Raw genomic sequence first — 15,788 nt, forward strand, 5'->3', positions numbered from 1 at the left:
CGAAAATCCGAAGACAGAAATCGGTCTGCACGGAATCTATTCTGCGTGGCTATGGGCGTGGAGAACGGATATTGAACAATGCTACAAGGCTGTCCGACAACGTGGTCCCCCCCCGTTCTCCACGTTTAAGCCCCGCGGAAGGAGGCATCTAACGGAAGTCCATGTCATCCGGGCCGGGACACCGCGTCCCGCGCTCACTGTCATCTTGACACATAATGAAGCAATGATGGTTTGTTCGCTTGTTTCTGCAGCCGTGTTCACCGATCCTTTGAGCTCAATTACGAACATGGATATCGATCTTCAGACCGAGACCGGGCCTCTACTCCCAAAATCTGGAAGTCAGAGCCCACCGCGCATCAAATCGAATCGTCGATACTCGGGCGATGGTCGATGGCTCAGTCTGAGCTTCTGGCAAATTTTACAAGTAGCCGCGGGAGGAATAGGACTTCAAGGCTTGTTCCTCGCTGGAGGAAGCCTGGCTTGACTTGAAATGTTGTCCAATGCTGCAGGGAAGCGGGATGCAAAGTTGGAACTCCAGGGGACTTTGTCTGGCGTCAACAGAAACTCGGCAGCCACACAAGTACGTTCTTGGGCTCCGTCATTGTTGCTGCGAATGCTCGGCTGAATCAGGTAAATGCCCTACGTCTCAGGCCCACCTTGACACAACTAAACTTTGAACACAGCACACGACGCACTATCTCCAGGTCTAGAGAATGGTTCTTGTCTCCCTCGCCCACTCGGATGGAATGTGAGAGGGCTCTTATAGCCGAATAATGAATGGTAATATCCAGGTCCACAAGCGCATTTACGTGGCAGTCATATGTAACGCCGCACGGTAGCCGTATAGCAAGCCACGCATGCCCGCGATGCCACTGTTGAAACCGCCTCCCCAGTCTCCCCATGCTGCTGAATTGCCAGCGGCATAAAGTCCGGGAACAATCCCACCAGCACTATTTTCCACACGTCCATCCCCATCGATTGGTAGACCAGCAGTCGGCACTCCCATCGTAACTCGTTCGAGTCTTACCGCGTAGAACGGGGCTTGAGATATCGGAGCCATATTGGGATTTTTCAGCCCAGGATCCCCAGCCATGAGGCGGCCCCACGGGTTGCTTCCACTTTTGAAATCCTCATCCACACCGTCGCTGCACATCTTGTTGAAGCGTTCGATCGTTGTCTGTAGGCCCTTCGGCTCGATACCCGCTTTCACAGCCAGTTCAGGTATAGTGTCGGCCTCAATGGCCATGCCTGCAGGAAGTGGCTGACCAGGCGGAGCAGGCGGCATTCCTCGGCTATTGAGCATTCTTTGGTCGAAGACAATCCAGGCCGGCCAATTCACCATGCCGTCCTCTTGCCCATCGAATCGCGATACTTTGGTCACCACATCAGGATAGAAAGAGTCCTGGGAGAAGCGCTTCCCTTTAAAGTTGACTATGATCGAATGCGGTCGTCCAGGGACCCAGAGTCGATACGCCGGGCCTCTGCCATAGATCTTCTCGGTCGGAACTTTATAGCCCACAAAGATTGGGGACTGGCCTGGGGCCCGTGATGGCAGTGGAATTGCTCCCACCTTCGAAGCAAGCACAATGTGGTCACCAGTAACAGTAGGCAGGGCCATAGTTCCGGCCACTGGGAGAGCATCATAGCTACCGACGAACCGTCGATTCCAGTCGTAGCCACCCGTGGCGAGCATGACTCCCAGACGAGCTCGAATGCGACGTGTCCCAGAGGAGTCTCGCGCTATCACTCCCACAACACGTGAATCCTCAGTCACAAGCTCGACGACTTCCGTAGATGTACGAAACTCCACCCCGCGCTGTAGGGCCGCAGAGACTTGTGCAGCCGCCATCCCTGCTCCTGCGCATCGTTCATCATTGGCAAGATGCCGTCGAATACAAGACCCGAGGCTCTCTCCGCCCGCCTGCATCTCAACCCACTCGTTGGAAGTTGTGTAACTGTAGTACGCTCCGTAAGGAGAGGTTAGAACCTTCTTTTGATATTCGCCGAGTTTGGCGGCTGGAAAGGGTATGGTTTCGATGTAGCGACCTTCTGGTGCTGATCCGGGAACTTCTGGATAGTAGTAATCAGGTAAGCCTCTGATGACGCTCATGTGAATGCCAATCTTCTCGTCGAAGTACTTCAAGCATTCCTTCGACCTGATCAAATATTGGTCGCGGACGTAAGGGGATGCATGTCCTTGTCCAAGGTAATCGATGTACTCTTTTGCCTTTTCTGGGCTGTCGTGGATGCCGGCTGCTTCGGCCAAGTGATTCGGGCCTGGCCATAGCTGTCCTGACGACAAAGCTGACACTCCGCCTAACAGTTCGAACTTCTCAATCACAAGAACTTTTGCCCCACGCTCCGCCGCGGTGATGGCCGTGGAAAGGCCTCCGATACCAGAACCGACGCCGATGGTGTCATATTCCTCGTCCCAGGCTGTCGCGTCCGTAGCAACCATGTTCGCTGCCTTTGATCAAAGTCTTTGGTCAAGTCGAAATGCATGCCCAACAGAACAGGGTGTATGTTAGGAATGATTGTTCGTCTACGGGACTTTGAACTCCTCAGATCAACAAACTTGCTTGCTGCCATATCGCCTTGTGCGAGCCCATAGCAGAGTTCATCTCTTGCCGATCCGTGACATCCTTCTCGGAGCAACAAGTTCGGAAGTTATGACACTACCGTCGAGCGGCAAACATTGCTGCTTCCGAAACCCGCCATCACCAATTCGTCTTGGGTATTTGACTAGAGCAGATTGGGTTACATAAGCACACCTTCCGGATGGTTGCTAGATTATATCTACAGCAGGACACGATGAATGGCTACCTTGAGCGTCTCTAACTCAACAGAATCGACGAAGATGGCTGGAAAGATCTTGACCCTCGAACTGGAGCGTGCACTTGTTGGGCGCGATGAAGGTGTGCCCAAGCTTGGAGCTTTCGTGCTTGCAGCCATGATATCCCTCATTCTCATGTATGGGGTTTGGAGCAACACCTCGAGCTCTGCATCCCCGGGCATCCCAACGGTGGGAAAAGATGAGAAAGCAAAGACCATATGGCAGTTGAAGATGCTCTGGGTCAACCAGGCGAAGAGGCTCATTTATGACACGCTGGGCAAGGTGTTACTGAGATGAGAATCGTAAGTGAAACAAGAGGCTAACATGTGCCAGAGCAACAAGCCCTTCCAGCTCATGGCCAGCACAGGACCTCTGATAATCCTGCCAGCCCACTTCATGGACGAAGTTCGCAACGACGACCGAATGACTTTCGCCGCGGCCCTGAAGAAAGACTTTTTCTCCAACTACCCGGGATTCGAAGGGTTTCGTCCCGCGGTCGAAAACCACGTCTTCACGAAATCTGTCAGGATTGGCCTGACGCAAGCCATAGGTCAAGTCACAGAGCTTCTCTCTCAGGAGATGGCAGGAATGCTTCGCGGGATGTGGCCGGTCAAAGACGGTATCCTCAATCTCGCAGCCAGGTTTTTGGTTCGCCAATCACTAATGCCACATCAGAATGGACTAGCACGGAATTCAATCAAAATGCACTGGCGATCATCACACGATTGTCTTCACGTATCTTCCTGCCTGAGCCTCTGTGCCATGACCAGGAGTGGCTGGACATCGCCGTCAATTACACGGTCGACTTTTTCACCGCCGCCTTTGTCTTGAGGATGTGGCCCAAGGGTCTGCGACCATTTGTCCACTGGTTCTTACCTCAAACTCGCAAGATCCGTAAGGAAGTCGCAGACGCAACCCGTCTCATTGAACCTGAGCTTGCTCGCCGGCGGAAAGAAAAAGCAGAGGCACTTGCTGCCGGAAAGGAGCCCCCCAGATACGTGGACGCCTTAGCATGGATGCAGGCTGCCGCTGGAGAGCAAGCAGATCGGTACAACTATGTCTGGGGCCAACTGAACTATTCGCTCGGTGCCATCCACACGACGTCGATGACCTTTGTGTACGTCGTTTATGATCTGATCGAGCATTCTGAATACATTCCTTTGTTGAGAGAGGAGATTGCGGCGGTGTGGAAACCAGGCGATGTTTTGACCAAGAATGTGCTGTACAATCTCAAACTGATGGACAGCTTCATGAAGGAAAGTCAGAGGCTCAGTCCCGTGACGCTCAGTGAGTAACCCCTATCCCGAGGTCTAGTGCAAAAAGCGGCTGGGTTTAATGGAGCGAGCCATCTGAGAGCTGACTTCGACAGTGCCTATGAACCGGGTTGCCCAAGAAACCGTCACCCTGTCAGACGGGACCGTGATTCCCAAAGGCGCCGGACTTGGTATTCCAATCACAGCAATGACCGACGAAAAGTACCACAAAGATCCTCTCACATTTGACGGCCATCGGTTCTACAATCTACGCCAGCAGCCCGGTAATGAGACAAAGTACCAATTCGTCACAACAAGTAACGAGCATATCGCTTTTGGCCATGGCAAGCATGCTTGTCCTGGCCGATTCTTCGCTTCGAACGAGATCAAGATTGCCTTAGTGCAGATGCTCACCACCTACGACTTCAGATTCCCTCCGGGGCAAAATAGGCCAGTGCCTCTAGAGAACGGCGTGAGCATGGTCCCAGACCCGAGAGGCCAGATTCAATACAGGCGCAGGCAGGATTGACGGAGCGCGGATGAGATGTACACCTTCGGCCGATTTAGGAAGACTGAGGATAGATTGTTCGAAGATACCGAGACTGCGATGAAGCAGCTACAGATATAGCCGCGAGTCCACATTCACTTCGACATGCACAATTTCGGTGCCGTGAGAGGTTGCAACTCCGTACCCGGAGACGTAGGTACAGCGCTGCACGAGAGATAATTCTCGGTAGAGAAATGTACTTACACCGAATGGGGAGTTCGATGTTTGTGACTATCATAATCTCGTCCTTGCTCGCATTCGTCTCTAACATCCGGGGCCGGCCGTGCCAACCAGGCTCTCTTCTCTTCGCGTGACAGAACTAAAATGCACGGGAAGACATTAGGGACAAGACCCGAATCCTTTTATGGTCACTCATATTTGGGCATGTTGCTCACTATAAGCCAGACAATGATTTCGCCAGACTCTAATACAGCAGAAAGTGCGAATCCGAACCGCCACGGGACGGAACTTAAGACGTGAATTCTTCGACTATTCGAATACCGGCAAGGGAAAGGCCAAATCGACTATTGGGCAGGAACGAATTCACAATCGTTGGTCTTTTTGGCGGTCGTCATCATCTTATTCTTCTGTGGTGGGAAACAGAGGAGATTCCGGCCATCATGCCTGAATTCAAGGGTAAGCTGGTAATAGTCACGGGTGCCGCGCGAGGTCTGGGGCGGGGAATGGCGTTGGAATACGCCAAACACGGGGCTCGGCTTATAATCACCGACATCCTCGATGGCCAGGTGACAGAAACAGCCCAAGAATTGAGGAAACAGGGGTATGAAGTGTGGCCCTTCACCTGTGACCTGGGTAGCGACAGTGCAGTTGCCGCGCTTGGAACGCAGATCAAGAGAGAAATCGGCGTGCCCGACATCCTGCACAACAACGCCATGTTTTCTCCTCATGGAACAATCGAGAATATTGACATTGAGGGGACACGGAAGGCTTTCGAAGTCAACGTCCTTGGCTACCTGCGGATTGTGAAGGCCTTTGTTACCGAGATGATTGAGCGTCGCAGCGGCTGGATTGTCAACACTGCTTCTCCCAATGGTATTGCACCACCCCTAGCATTCGCAGTCAACGGCATTCCTTACAACCTCACCAAAGCCGCGGATATCTCGATCAGCCAAAGCCTGGCCGCGACGCTGAGAAAGCACAACATCGGAGTGAGCGTCCTCTATCCAGGTGCAGTGTGGACCGGAGCGTCCGAGATGCCACATGGAACCGCGAGCAAAGAGTTTGAAGCCGCGCTTCAAAAGTTCTTTCTGGCTCAAGCGGTGAAGCCGGAGCAGGCTGCGAAAGATCTCCTGGAAGGCGTTAAGGCCGGCAAGTTCTTCGTGACGACATTCCCGAACTTTGAGAAGGTGCTAGTTCAGTTTGCGCAAAATGGGATGGACCCCAATGGAGAATATTCTTGGGACGGCTAAAGAGTCGGAATTTGAGAACCTACCAGGAGAACATAGTACATGAATAGAGGTCACTCTTAATGTCGGCGTCCGCTGACCGGAGAACCATCCGCTCATTCCAAGTTCCTCCACTAGTCACGACCCGAGCAACTCTATCGGCCGCGGCATCGCAAGCAGCTGATGGCATTTCCCCCGAGAGGTCCAGATACCCCCCAGATGTCCTAGTTGTCAAACAGCCACGTACGCTCAGGAAGAGGACCATCGGCTCATGGGTTTAAATGTTTCAGAACTATATGCGGCTTGCCTAGGTTCCGAGCTGTGGTGTCTGAGTGGAAGCTCCCACGTCGCTCTCGATACCTAATACTGGGTGGTGCAGATGGTGAGCCATGCTAGGTTCGGAAGCTGTCCTGCGTGTGCCAGAAGATCTGCGTACACCACTCTCCTCAAAAACCTTTGTGTTTATTAGCTCATCTTCAGAATGCTCGGATAACCGCGAGATTGTACGCGTGAAAGTCGTCTGAGGGGCAGTGAGTTCGCGCAACCATGCCGTCTTGGGACAACGTACCAAAGGGCACGATGTGCGCCGTCACTCTCACTTCACCTGGTTCGAGCCCCCCGGCTGCATGCTTCACATACAAAACAGACTATCCGAGGCCTTCACTTCCCAGTCCGAAGTTCTGCCTCGTCCGTATCCATGCCGTGGGACTCAATCGCGCTGAATTGCGTGCCCGCAATGCTGAGCCAGTCTCGCCGGTCGAGTTCGGGATCTTTAAGGACGAATTTCACAATCAATGTCCCCTCATAATCGGCGAAGAATTTGTTGGCGAGGTCAGTGAGGCCGGTTCAGAAACAGGATTCAAGGTTGGAGATCGAGTTGCAGGATGGGCTTACGGCGGAGGTAAGGCGTATGACGGTTCATACGCGCAGTATACCATCTGTCACCACCGGCGACTGTGGAAATTGGGCGACGCAGCCAAAGAGGTTGGTTGGGATGTCCTCGGCGCCATCCCGATGGGCCTCTGGACCGCCTACGGCGCCCTCTTCCTCGCCGCGGAGACGGAACCGAGCGACGTCGTTTTCATCCATGGGGCCACGAGCAGTGTTGGGCTGTGGGGCGTCTTGGTGGCCAAAGAGAAAGGTTGCTATGTCATTGCCAGCACCAGGCAAGAGTCGAAGGTTCAAAAGCTGAAGGCTGCTGGCGCCGATTGGGTTGTGCTGGAGTCAGAACTGCAGGACCCGCAAGTCATCATGAAAATTGCAGCCAAAGATGTCAACACGGTATTAGAGCTAGTTGGGCTGGAGGCATTGGGTCCCATCTCTATGCCAGTAACGACGCGAGGCGGGACGGTGGTTAAATGTGGTATTCTTGGAAAGGTGTGGCAAATGCCAGTCGGGGCTGGCGTCGTCACTGCCATGCGCAAGCTCACCACTTTCACCACCCTGGATGAGGATTATGACGAGGCAGGTCGCGTCTTGGCTGGCGCTGTGGAGAAGGTGAGAAGCGGCATATACAAGAAGGAGGCTTTCCTGGACAGTGTATTCGAACTCAAGGACGTGGGCGCAGCACACCAACGCATGGAGGATTGCGCGGCATGTGGGAAGGTCGTCCTCTTAGTACTTTGAAGCACGCAGAATGGGTTCGACTCATCGTATTTTGCTGCGTGCTTGAGACCGTATTGCTCGGTGTCTGATCCCAGCCGCTACTGTCGCCATCATAAGAGCATCTCATTCGCCAGCCTGCCTAGCGTAGGTTGAGCGTGAGGTGTGCGAGATAGAAAGATTTATCCTATTTTCGTGTATATGTCTGGTGTGCGTGCCCAGCATCTATCACTATCTGATGTGGTAGAATTGGCGATTTTTTCATGATTGCCCTTGGCACAGAATCCTCCACAATTGTCTTCGCACTGTTGCTAGACATCAGGTACCCAGTAGACGTTCGGAGGATTGAACTGCAAGCCGCCAAGCCGGTTCTCAATTTTGATCATACACAACAGCCTGAATGGTCGCGTCAAGACTTTCTTGGGGCAGTCCAAGTGCCTTGTTAGCCAATGCCGGCGCCTTCTCAAAGTCTGCTCCCGTGTCGCCTCCGTACATGAGGCGGGCCAACAATAGCCGCACACCAGAGAAGTCACCGTTTGTCAGCTTCTCTTTGCCGTCCCTTTCCGCGTCGACTGTGCTGGCTCTGTTGACCGTCCACTTCGTTGCTGTCGTCTTTTCAAGCGAGGCGAGGATTTCATTCTGCGAGACAGTGAAGGATGATATGAAGAGATACTTGTTCGCGGTTTCGTGTGGCTTGCGCAGGATCGCACAGACTGCTTCTCCGATAGTGTCAAGATTGCTGTGCGACACACGGGTGTCGCCGTCGTTGTAAATCAGTGCCGTATGAGTTTTCAAATCGAAGCCTAAGAAAGAAGCGTTGAGACCCTGATGGCTGCGTGAGCTTGTGCCGCCAAAAGTCGAGAAGCATACTAGAACCAATGACAGCAGAGTCGAAGAAGTGAGACAAGGCACTCGGAGGGCGTCATACCCAGTCAAACACAGGGCCGTTGGCAAGCCCAGTCCACGAGAAGCTTGGATTCTCCCCTGCCACGGCCTCCAGATGGTCCAGCACTGTCCGTTTCTGCTGGTAGAAGAAGACCAGCTCCTGTACCTTGGGGTTGAGGGTGCTGGAACCAAGCTCACTGGGAATAAATCTCTTGACCCCAGCTTTCACTGCGATGTCAATCAGCTTCACTTGGTCCAGCAACGCAGTCACTGACACCAACGACACCACAGCATCTTGACCTTCGAAAGCCTCGTGCAGAGACGGATCGTCGTACTCTTTCCTCACGCATTTTACGTTGGAACCGAGCTCATTGGTCGAGTTTGGACGAGTCAGCACTGTGAGGTCGAATCCAGCGTTCTCGAGCGATCGGAAGACACGCCCTCCGATATTTCCCCCGGCCTACATCAGTTCTTGGTCAGCCAACGTGTTTGCACAAGAGAAGCTGCCTTGTATCGCAACACCTACCCCGACGAAAAGCACCTTCTTCAGGATATGCGAGTCCGACATTTCCTCCTGGGGGAAGGATGAGTGATGTGGGAATTCCGAGTGCGTGTCCGAAGGGACTTAGAGAGAGTCTACAGTCGGCCGAGTACAAGCCGAGCCACTGCGCACCGATAGGATTTGCATCCAGTGGCTTGATATCACACGACCGTCCTTCAGCAGACGCTCGATACACTGATTCCTTTTCGATAGGGATCGGTCGTTGGCGGCTCAGGGGCTCCCACGTGTCGGGAGTGGCACACCCGTCATCCGAGCTCGACGTTTTTCCCTCTTCTGGGGCGCCGAAGCTCCACGAAACAGTCCAGGATTCACATACCACATCCCGGGAATCCTTCGGGTTTACGAGCGCCGTCATGCTGCTCACGGCTCGCATCATGCATCAGGATACATGCGCTGTTGATGCTTTTTCACAGTCAGGAGACGAACAAAAGCTGGCATGTACATAGGCAGCAAGTGAAGCCCCAAGCCAACCCACGAAAGCAGAGTCACAACTCCCACAATCCCCAGACTTCCGAAAGCACGTCCTCGATTCCTTCCTGATACTATCAGAACTGCCATTGGCCAGCTCATACTGGCCAGCATCAACCATGGGATCTATGACGGAACCCCGTGTACCAACCACCCCGGATCAGCGATGTATTGATGACTACCGTCCGATCAAAGTCATTTGCATCGGGGCCGGGATGTGTGGGATCGCTGTTGGCTGTCTCTTCCCTCAACATATTCCCAATCTAGAGTTGACGATATATGAGAAGAACGCTGACGTTGGCGGGACGTGGTTGGAGAACCATTATCCTGGACTACGTCCTGGTAAGCGATTATCGGGCAACTCCCCCAGGAAACTGAGAACTAACATTCCTCCGGACCTTACACCACATGTATATCAGTACACCTTCGCTAGTAACCCCAACTGGTCTCGATTCTACCCACCCGGAGCGGAGTTCGAGGAGTATCTAAAGACCGTCGCGAAGAAATACGATGTGTACAAGAACACGAAATTCCGTCACAGGTTCATCAGCGCTCGGTGGCTTGAGGAGCAGGGGCAGTGGGAAGTCACCCTTCGGCGACTAGAAGATGGAGTAGTAAGTTACTTCCAAAAACAGACCGCGGGACTCGCTCGAGCTCACGATCTCGAAGACTATCACGGACCTAGCAGAAGTCATCATCAAGGCCACTGGGTTCGTCAACGATTGGCGATGGCCCAACGTTCCCGGCCGAGAGAAGTTTACAGGGACGATGCTTCACACAGCCAACTGGGATGACAACTTCGACCCAGCCGGCAAGAAGGTTGCCGTCCTCGGCTATGGATCCACTGGCGTCCAGATCACCCCAGCCATCCAGCCGGCCGTCAAGCAGCTCGATCACTATGTGCGCGGAAGGGTCTGGGTTCCTCCGGGGGGTGGCACTAACACGGAGGAATTGATTGAACGAGGAGTCCAAAACAACTGTGAGGCATTTTACCCGAGCGGCGAGCCCTGTGTGGGCCTATTTCTAACGTTCCACTAGTTGATCATTCCCTCGAGGAGCGCAAGCGATTTACAGAAAACCCCGAATTGTATCTTGAATTCCGCAAGAAACAAGAGGCCTACTGCAACAACGTACAGCGGATTTTCTTCAAAGACTCCGAGGCACAGAAGCAATTCACCATGTTTCTCGACGCAAACTTGAAAGAAACCACGAAGCCGAAACCCTGGCTGTATGGCGTTCTCAGGCCCGAGTATGCGCCTGGTTGCCGGAGACTCATCATGGGCCAAGCGTGGCTAGAGTGCATGCAGGAAGAAAATGCCAACATCATCCCCAAGGACGTGAAGGAGTTTACGGAAAATGGCATTGTAGACGAAGACGGCGTCGAGAGACACTATGATGCTATCATTTGTGCTACAGGATTCGACACGTCAGTACTTCGCTCCCCCTCGCTCCTTCTGTACTTACATTCCGATAGTCGCTTGGATAGCAGTGGCACGCCTTTCATCGGCAGGAACGGAAAACCGCTCTCTGAAGTGTGGGACCCAGATCCGGTGGCCTATTTCGGGGTAAATCCTGAACAAATGCCCAATCTTTTCTTGATGTTCGGTCCCAACACGGCACCGTTCGCAGGCTCGATTGTTCACACCTTCGAGTCTACGGCTCACTACATCATCAAATGTGTGCAGAAGTTGCAACGAGAGTACCTCAAGTCGATGGTGTGCAAGTGAGTGGCTCCAACGCGCTCCCCCCCCCTCTTACCACGGTGCGCCCGAGTACGAGTTGACTCTGGGATTTAGGCCGCAAGCCCTTCGCAATTGGATCAAACATGTCGATCGGCACATGAGTAAGACTGTCATGTCTGACAGTGTAAGTCTATATGCTTGCTCTCGAAAGGATTGCAGACTGAAAAATGCCCAGTGCGTGACTTGGTTCAAACGCAACAAGCCTGATGGCCGTACGATCACCATGTGGCCTGGTTCCGCCATGAACGGCCATATCGGCTGGAAGAACCCACGGTTCGAAGACTTCGAGTATACCTCATGGCTTCCTGAGGACGACACGCTGGCGTGGCTGGGCAATGGATGCACGGTGGCAGAGTTGACTGGCGTGGGAGATACGACCAACTACATGGACTACAAAGATGTGTCCAAGATCCTCCCCGTACCGACTAAGGACTATGTCCCGCCTGTATTGCCCGCCTTTGGACAGAAGGCGCCTAGTGAGGTCAACGGCGCAGAGACAAATCAACAGGGTTTAGAGCAACAGCATGCGGCTTTGGAGCATGTGGACGGCAACACCATTCCGAGCACAGCATTGGATGCAAAGGCACCAGCGGGGACAAAACTTGCTGCCAGTCACGAGATCGCACCGCTTGGACCGAAAGTTGATCCTGGTACGAAGCGCTTTCCCCCCCCCCGCCCTGAAAGTGGCACGGAAACATCTTCAGAAGAGTAATGAGCTAACTATTCTTTGAATACAGAATCGACTCCCGACGAGAAGCCAAAGATCCAGAAATTTTATTGACATAAGGCAAGCGGCTATTGGTGCCGAGTTGGGCTCGAGAAACACTGGCTCCGTCGCCTTCAAATGATTGGTGTCGGCCCTGAGGCTAATGCTTGTAGTTGTAAGTCTTCAGGAATATAAGTCGACTGGAATTCATATCATGTTTGGTGATTGGGTAAAGGTTGGCGACATTCCTCATTCCTCATTCATGCTGAGGACGGCCTGTGCCATTATCCATCGCACAAGTCTTATGAAGATGCCCGTCCGCGCCCGCGGGCGCATGCCGTGGCTGCCTGCACCTCATCCTTCCAGGGTTGTTTCGAGGCCGTAGGAGTTTGCACTGAAAGGTCCTGGCCCGAAAAGGTCATGGAACATATTACCATTCCAGGGCATCGTGAGGCCGTCCGGGAACATGGGCTGAGTTTCTGTCATGAGCCCAGGAAGTCTCTGTGGGAACTGGGACTGGCCGAGAGAATCGTCCAGCCCTAATGGGAAGTTCTGTGACTTCCAAATGTGTTAACGCGCAAGATGCGCTGGCAAAAGCGGACAAAGGGGAAAAAAGGAACAGCTTCTTACCTGAGTGACAGCACGACTGTACAGCGACGGCGACGAAAATCCGATGTCACCAGCCTGCGTGGCAGACAGAGGCGTCAAGGGAACGGTGTGACTGCTTGTGAGATATTGCTTATCCGCCGCGATACCCGGCGCGGACCGTCTTCCGTCGCTCCCGCGCTGTGTAGTCTTCTCCGTCCTTTCTACTACCTCTCTGGAAGTCTTCTCAAACTCCGAACACACTCTGAAGATTCGATTCAGCTCCATACTGTCCTCACGTCTCAACTTGGAAAGAAAGTCGACCACCGAACGCATTAATCGGAGGTCTGAGCGTGATCGTGAGTCTGTCGGGCACCGGAGGATGCTCTCAAAGAGTGTGATGAATGCGCTCACGGGGAAGTATAAGACTCGCCTGGGACTGGTCAGCATCTGATCAGATGGGAGGGATAGATGGGTCGGGGGGCTATACCAGATAAAGCCCATGTCTTGCACAGGGATGTATTTCAACATGCGAATCGACGCTCTGGCGGAGTAGCTGCATTGTGCCATGGATTGGAACACTTGGTGATTCAGCGGCCCAGCTTCAGAAGGGGTTTGCCGGCCTGTCCAATAGCTGTGCTGAATTGATGTCCGATGGATGGTGTGCAGGCAGCTGTAATACGAAAAGTGCAGAACGATGAGGTGGAGACTATGTGGAGTGTATGCCGTCCGGATCTCGAAGTCTGGTTGATCCAGATCAATCGGGACACTTTCTTTCCACTCTTCGAGCTGATGGTCGAGTTCGGTGATGGTGGCCATGAGTGCTTCGTCCGACTGGTTTGACAAGCTTGCCGAGTACAGCCGCTTGTGAATCTTGGCCTGGATGGTTGCAATCTCGGCCATCGCCCTAAACATATTGAGCTTTCCTTGCCCACCGGGGAGCGTCACCATTCCGAGATCATCCGGAGGCCTTTCACTTGGGAGCTCTAGGCTCAGGTCGTCTTCATCTTGGATCAACGGTAATCCAGAGCGGATGCACATGTCTTTATCGATCCTATAGGCGATCCAGAAGACTCGTTTCCGTTGTTCGGCTTCGAGGGGTTCTAAGCCGTATAAAGACTCCTTCTTGTGCAGGCCGAGGGTGTGAGAAAGTCTCATTGCTGAAGCAACAAAGAAAGCCACGGGACGGGGGTCTGGCGTCCCTTGCATGAGCAAGGCCATAGCAAGCAAGGCTTGCACGCCGAGAATGTCAGTGCTTCGAATCGTCAATTCTGTAAGAACGGCCACGGCATTCCTGAAATAATCACGGGATCTCTCCATCTCCGCCGGAGGAGCGTTGTTGAGGGCCTGTAGCATGACGATGATGGCCAGGACCGTGTTTAAGCTGGCCCACCAGCCCACGCTGTCACAGGGAGTCGGGGAATATTGCCGTTCAACCAATGCCATAAACGTCGGTTGAGAGAACAAGGGACATACGCTATTGAAATCTTTGAAGTACAGCTGGACGAGAGAGACGGTCTCTTCTTTCGGGGGCAGCTGGCGGAACACACGTCGAGTAAAGACGCAGTTGAAGGTGTCTGACGTCCAGTGATTCATCGTATGCTCATCCTGGGCAGCCGCAATTATGGCGTCTTTGAATGTCTTGTTTCCTGTCCTTTCGATGACCCATTGTACGCCTTTTGGCGAAAAGATTGAGAAGCCAGCTGCCGAACCGATACGGGGGGCTGGGTCTCGCGTATGAGCAATATCGGGATCCCTGAAACAGCCTATGTCTCTACACCCCGATTGTGAGACCAGAGTTTCGTCTGCGCTCATGTCACGATCCATCGTTCCTCTTCTTTCGCTGGTCCCTGGCGAGGGGTGAAAGCTCTGCTGTGACCCCGACTCTTCGAGTGTCGGCAGGCCGTGATTGGTGGACTCGGGCGAAGTCATGGTCGCTGGAATCGCGGTCGATCCGCTCGTCACACTCGGGACCGGGGGTATTGAGGTGCGCAATGATTCTGGTCCTGGCTGCTGGTTGTCCTTGTCTGATGCGAAGCCCGAAATGCTGAGGAGGGACTCCATTGCGGTGACCCGATTCTCGAGAGTGTCAATGTATTTTGCGCTGTGGAGGATATGAGAGTAAGCCAGCAAATGAAGGGTGCTGGGAAACATACCCTCTTCGAGAGCCTCCGCGTTGGCGCAGCTGAGGAAACACGCACTCGAAGTCGCGGGTCGTACAATAAGTGCACGGTTGGTTTCCGTCGCATTTGATCTTTTTCTTCTGACACGTGCGGCAGGCCTTTTTTCAAGATCCAAAAGTCAACACACCACGTTTACCCGACAACCTGGGGTCTCCTCGTGGTCCATCTTACTGTAGCGATCCGTTTCCGCTTTACTGGAGAAGGCTCATTTTCTGCCATCGCTGCGCTTCCTCTCGCCATACATGCACCGCGATGATAGGCTGCTAAGACAAGATACAGGACAGATTGCAGGCTAAGAAGAAGAGAAAAGTGCGAAAGCTGCTGAGGAAGGGTGGATGAAGATGAGAGCTTTCCCCAGAGAACAGATCTGAAGTCGCCGAGGTCTGAAATTGCCTGGTCGCACTAGGTAGCGCTCACTTGTCGCCAGCCACATTGGAATGTGTCATTATGCCTTTGTGCTGTCAATTGTAAAAGTTGTGCAGCTCCCAGCGGTTGATGCCTGCAGTGGCGCGGTACAAGCTGCTGCCGCCATGGCCAGAAGGATCCCGATCTAAAGGGACATTCACCAGTGAGAACTGAGGAGCGGGGGAAGCGTGGGGAAATCCGGGGGTGGATCCTCGGAGTACGCAAAGATATCCAGGAGGAGCCGCGCATGATTGATTCGTGGTCACAGGACTACCCCCTAGTGCGCTCAGGCCTGAGCTAGCATGTCGTCTGGAATCAATTAACATCCGACCCGGAGACCTCACCGTGACGCCAAATCGCTGGCTTCGGAAAGTCTGGTTGTCATTCCGGTCCGGTGGCATTGTGATCGCATCCGCAGTATGTGACGAGGTTTCTCGGCTTTGCTACCTGCCTCTGGCAGACGTGTATGTAGGTATAATGGCGGCGGCCAATCGAACCTGGCCGCCCGCGCCAGAAGTCAGAAGGGTGGACGGCATATAGCACACCTATGGCATCTCCAACGACATCCTACAGGGCTTTGTTCCAAAGGGCACGAAATTCAACCCCCCGAA

At 53.5% G+C, this 15,788-nt stretch overlaps 7 protein-coding genes across 7 annotated transcripts; 4 read left to right on the top strand and 3 right to left on the bottom strand.

The window, feature by feature from the left end:
- Window positions 1–805: 805 nt before the first annotated feature.
- On the bottom strand, window positions 806–2,458 carry A1O5_09967 (uncharacterized protein; the record flags this gene model as incomplete). The annotated part of the gene is made up of 1 exon (XM_007750545.1): window positions 806–2,458. One exon carries the CDS (start codon window positions 2,456–2,458, stop codon window positions 806–808), a length of 1,653 nt encoding a protein of 550 aa, XP_007748735.1.
- Window positions 2,459–2,857: 399 nt separating this feature from the next.
- Window positions 2,858–4,615, top strand: A1O5_09968 (uncharacterized protein; the record flags this gene model as incomplete). The annotated part of the gene is made up of 4 exons (XM_007750546.1): window positions 2,858–3,115; window positions 3,167–3,452; window positions 3,509–4,120; window positions 4,203–4,615. The coding sequence occupies 4 exons, from the start codon at window positions 2,858–2,860 to the stop codon at window positions 4,613–4,615; spliced, it is 1,569 nt and encodes a 522-aa protein (XP_007748736.1).
- A 638-nt stretch (window positions 4,616–5,253) lies between these two features.
- Window positions 5,254–6,063, top strand: A1O5_09969 (uncharacterized protein; the record flags this gene model as incomplete). The annotated part of the gene is made up of 1 exon (XM_007750547.1): window positions 5,254–6,063. The coding sequence occupies one exon, from the start codon at window positions 5,254–5,256 to the stop codon at window positions 6,061–6,063; it is 810 nt and encodes a 269-aa protein (XP_007748737.1).
- Window positions 6,064–6,585: 522 nt separating this feature from the next.
- Window positions 6,586–7,665, top strand: A1O5_09970 (uncharacterized protein; the record flags this gene model as incomplete). Its single annotated transcript, XM_007750548.1, has 1 exon — window positions 6,586–7,665. One exon carries the CDS (start codon window positions 6,586–6,588, stop codon window positions 7,663–7,665), a length of 1,080 nt encoding a protein of 359 aa, XP_007748738.1.
- Window positions 7,666–8,013: 348 nt separating this feature from the next.
- On the bottom strand, window positions 8,014–9,094 carry A1O5_09971 (uncharacterized protein; the record flags this gene model as incomplete). Its single annotated transcript, XM_007750549.1, has 3 exons — window positions 8,014–8,466; window positions 8,570–8,986; window positions 9,053–9,094. The coding sequence occupies 3 exons, from the start codon at window positions 9,092–9,094 to the stop codon at window positions 8,014–8,016; spliced, it is 912 nt and encodes a 303-aa protein (XP_007748739.1).
- Window positions 9,095–9,675: 581 nt separating this feature from the next.
- On the top strand, window positions 9,676–12,010 carry A1O5_09972 (uncharacterized protein; the record flags this gene model as incomplete). The annotated part of the gene is made up of 6 exons (XM_007750550.1): window positions 9,676–10,170; window positions 10,226–10,535; window positions 10,595–10,982; window positions 11,031–11,279; window positions 11,353–11,422; window positions 11,474–12,010. 6 exons carry the CDS (start codon window positions 9,676–9,678, stop codon window positions 12,008–12,010), a joined length of 2,049 nt encoding a protein of 682 aa, XP_007748740.1.
- Window positions 12,011–12,358: 348 nt separating this feature from the next.
- Window positions 12,359–14,653, bottom strand: A1O5_09973 (uncharacterized protein; the record flags this gene model as incomplete). Its single annotated transcript, XM_007750551.1, has 3 exons — window positions 12,359–12,562; window positions 12,635–13,022; window positions 13,080–14,653. 3 exons carry the CDS (start codon window positions 14,651–14,653, stop codon window positions 12,359–12,361), a joined length of 2,166 nt encoding a protein of 721 aa, XP_007748741.1.
- Between the last annotated feature and the right edge of the window lie 1,135 nt (window positions 14,654–15,788).

Source organism: Cladophialophora psammophila, assembly GCF_000585535.1.
Source record: "Cladophialophora psammophila CBS 110553 chromosome Unknown aczJe-supercont1.18, whole genome shotgun sequence".
NCBI lineage: Eukaryota > Fungi > Ascomycota > Eurotiomycetes > Chaetothyriales > Herpotrichiellaceae > Cladophialophora > Cladophialophora psammophila.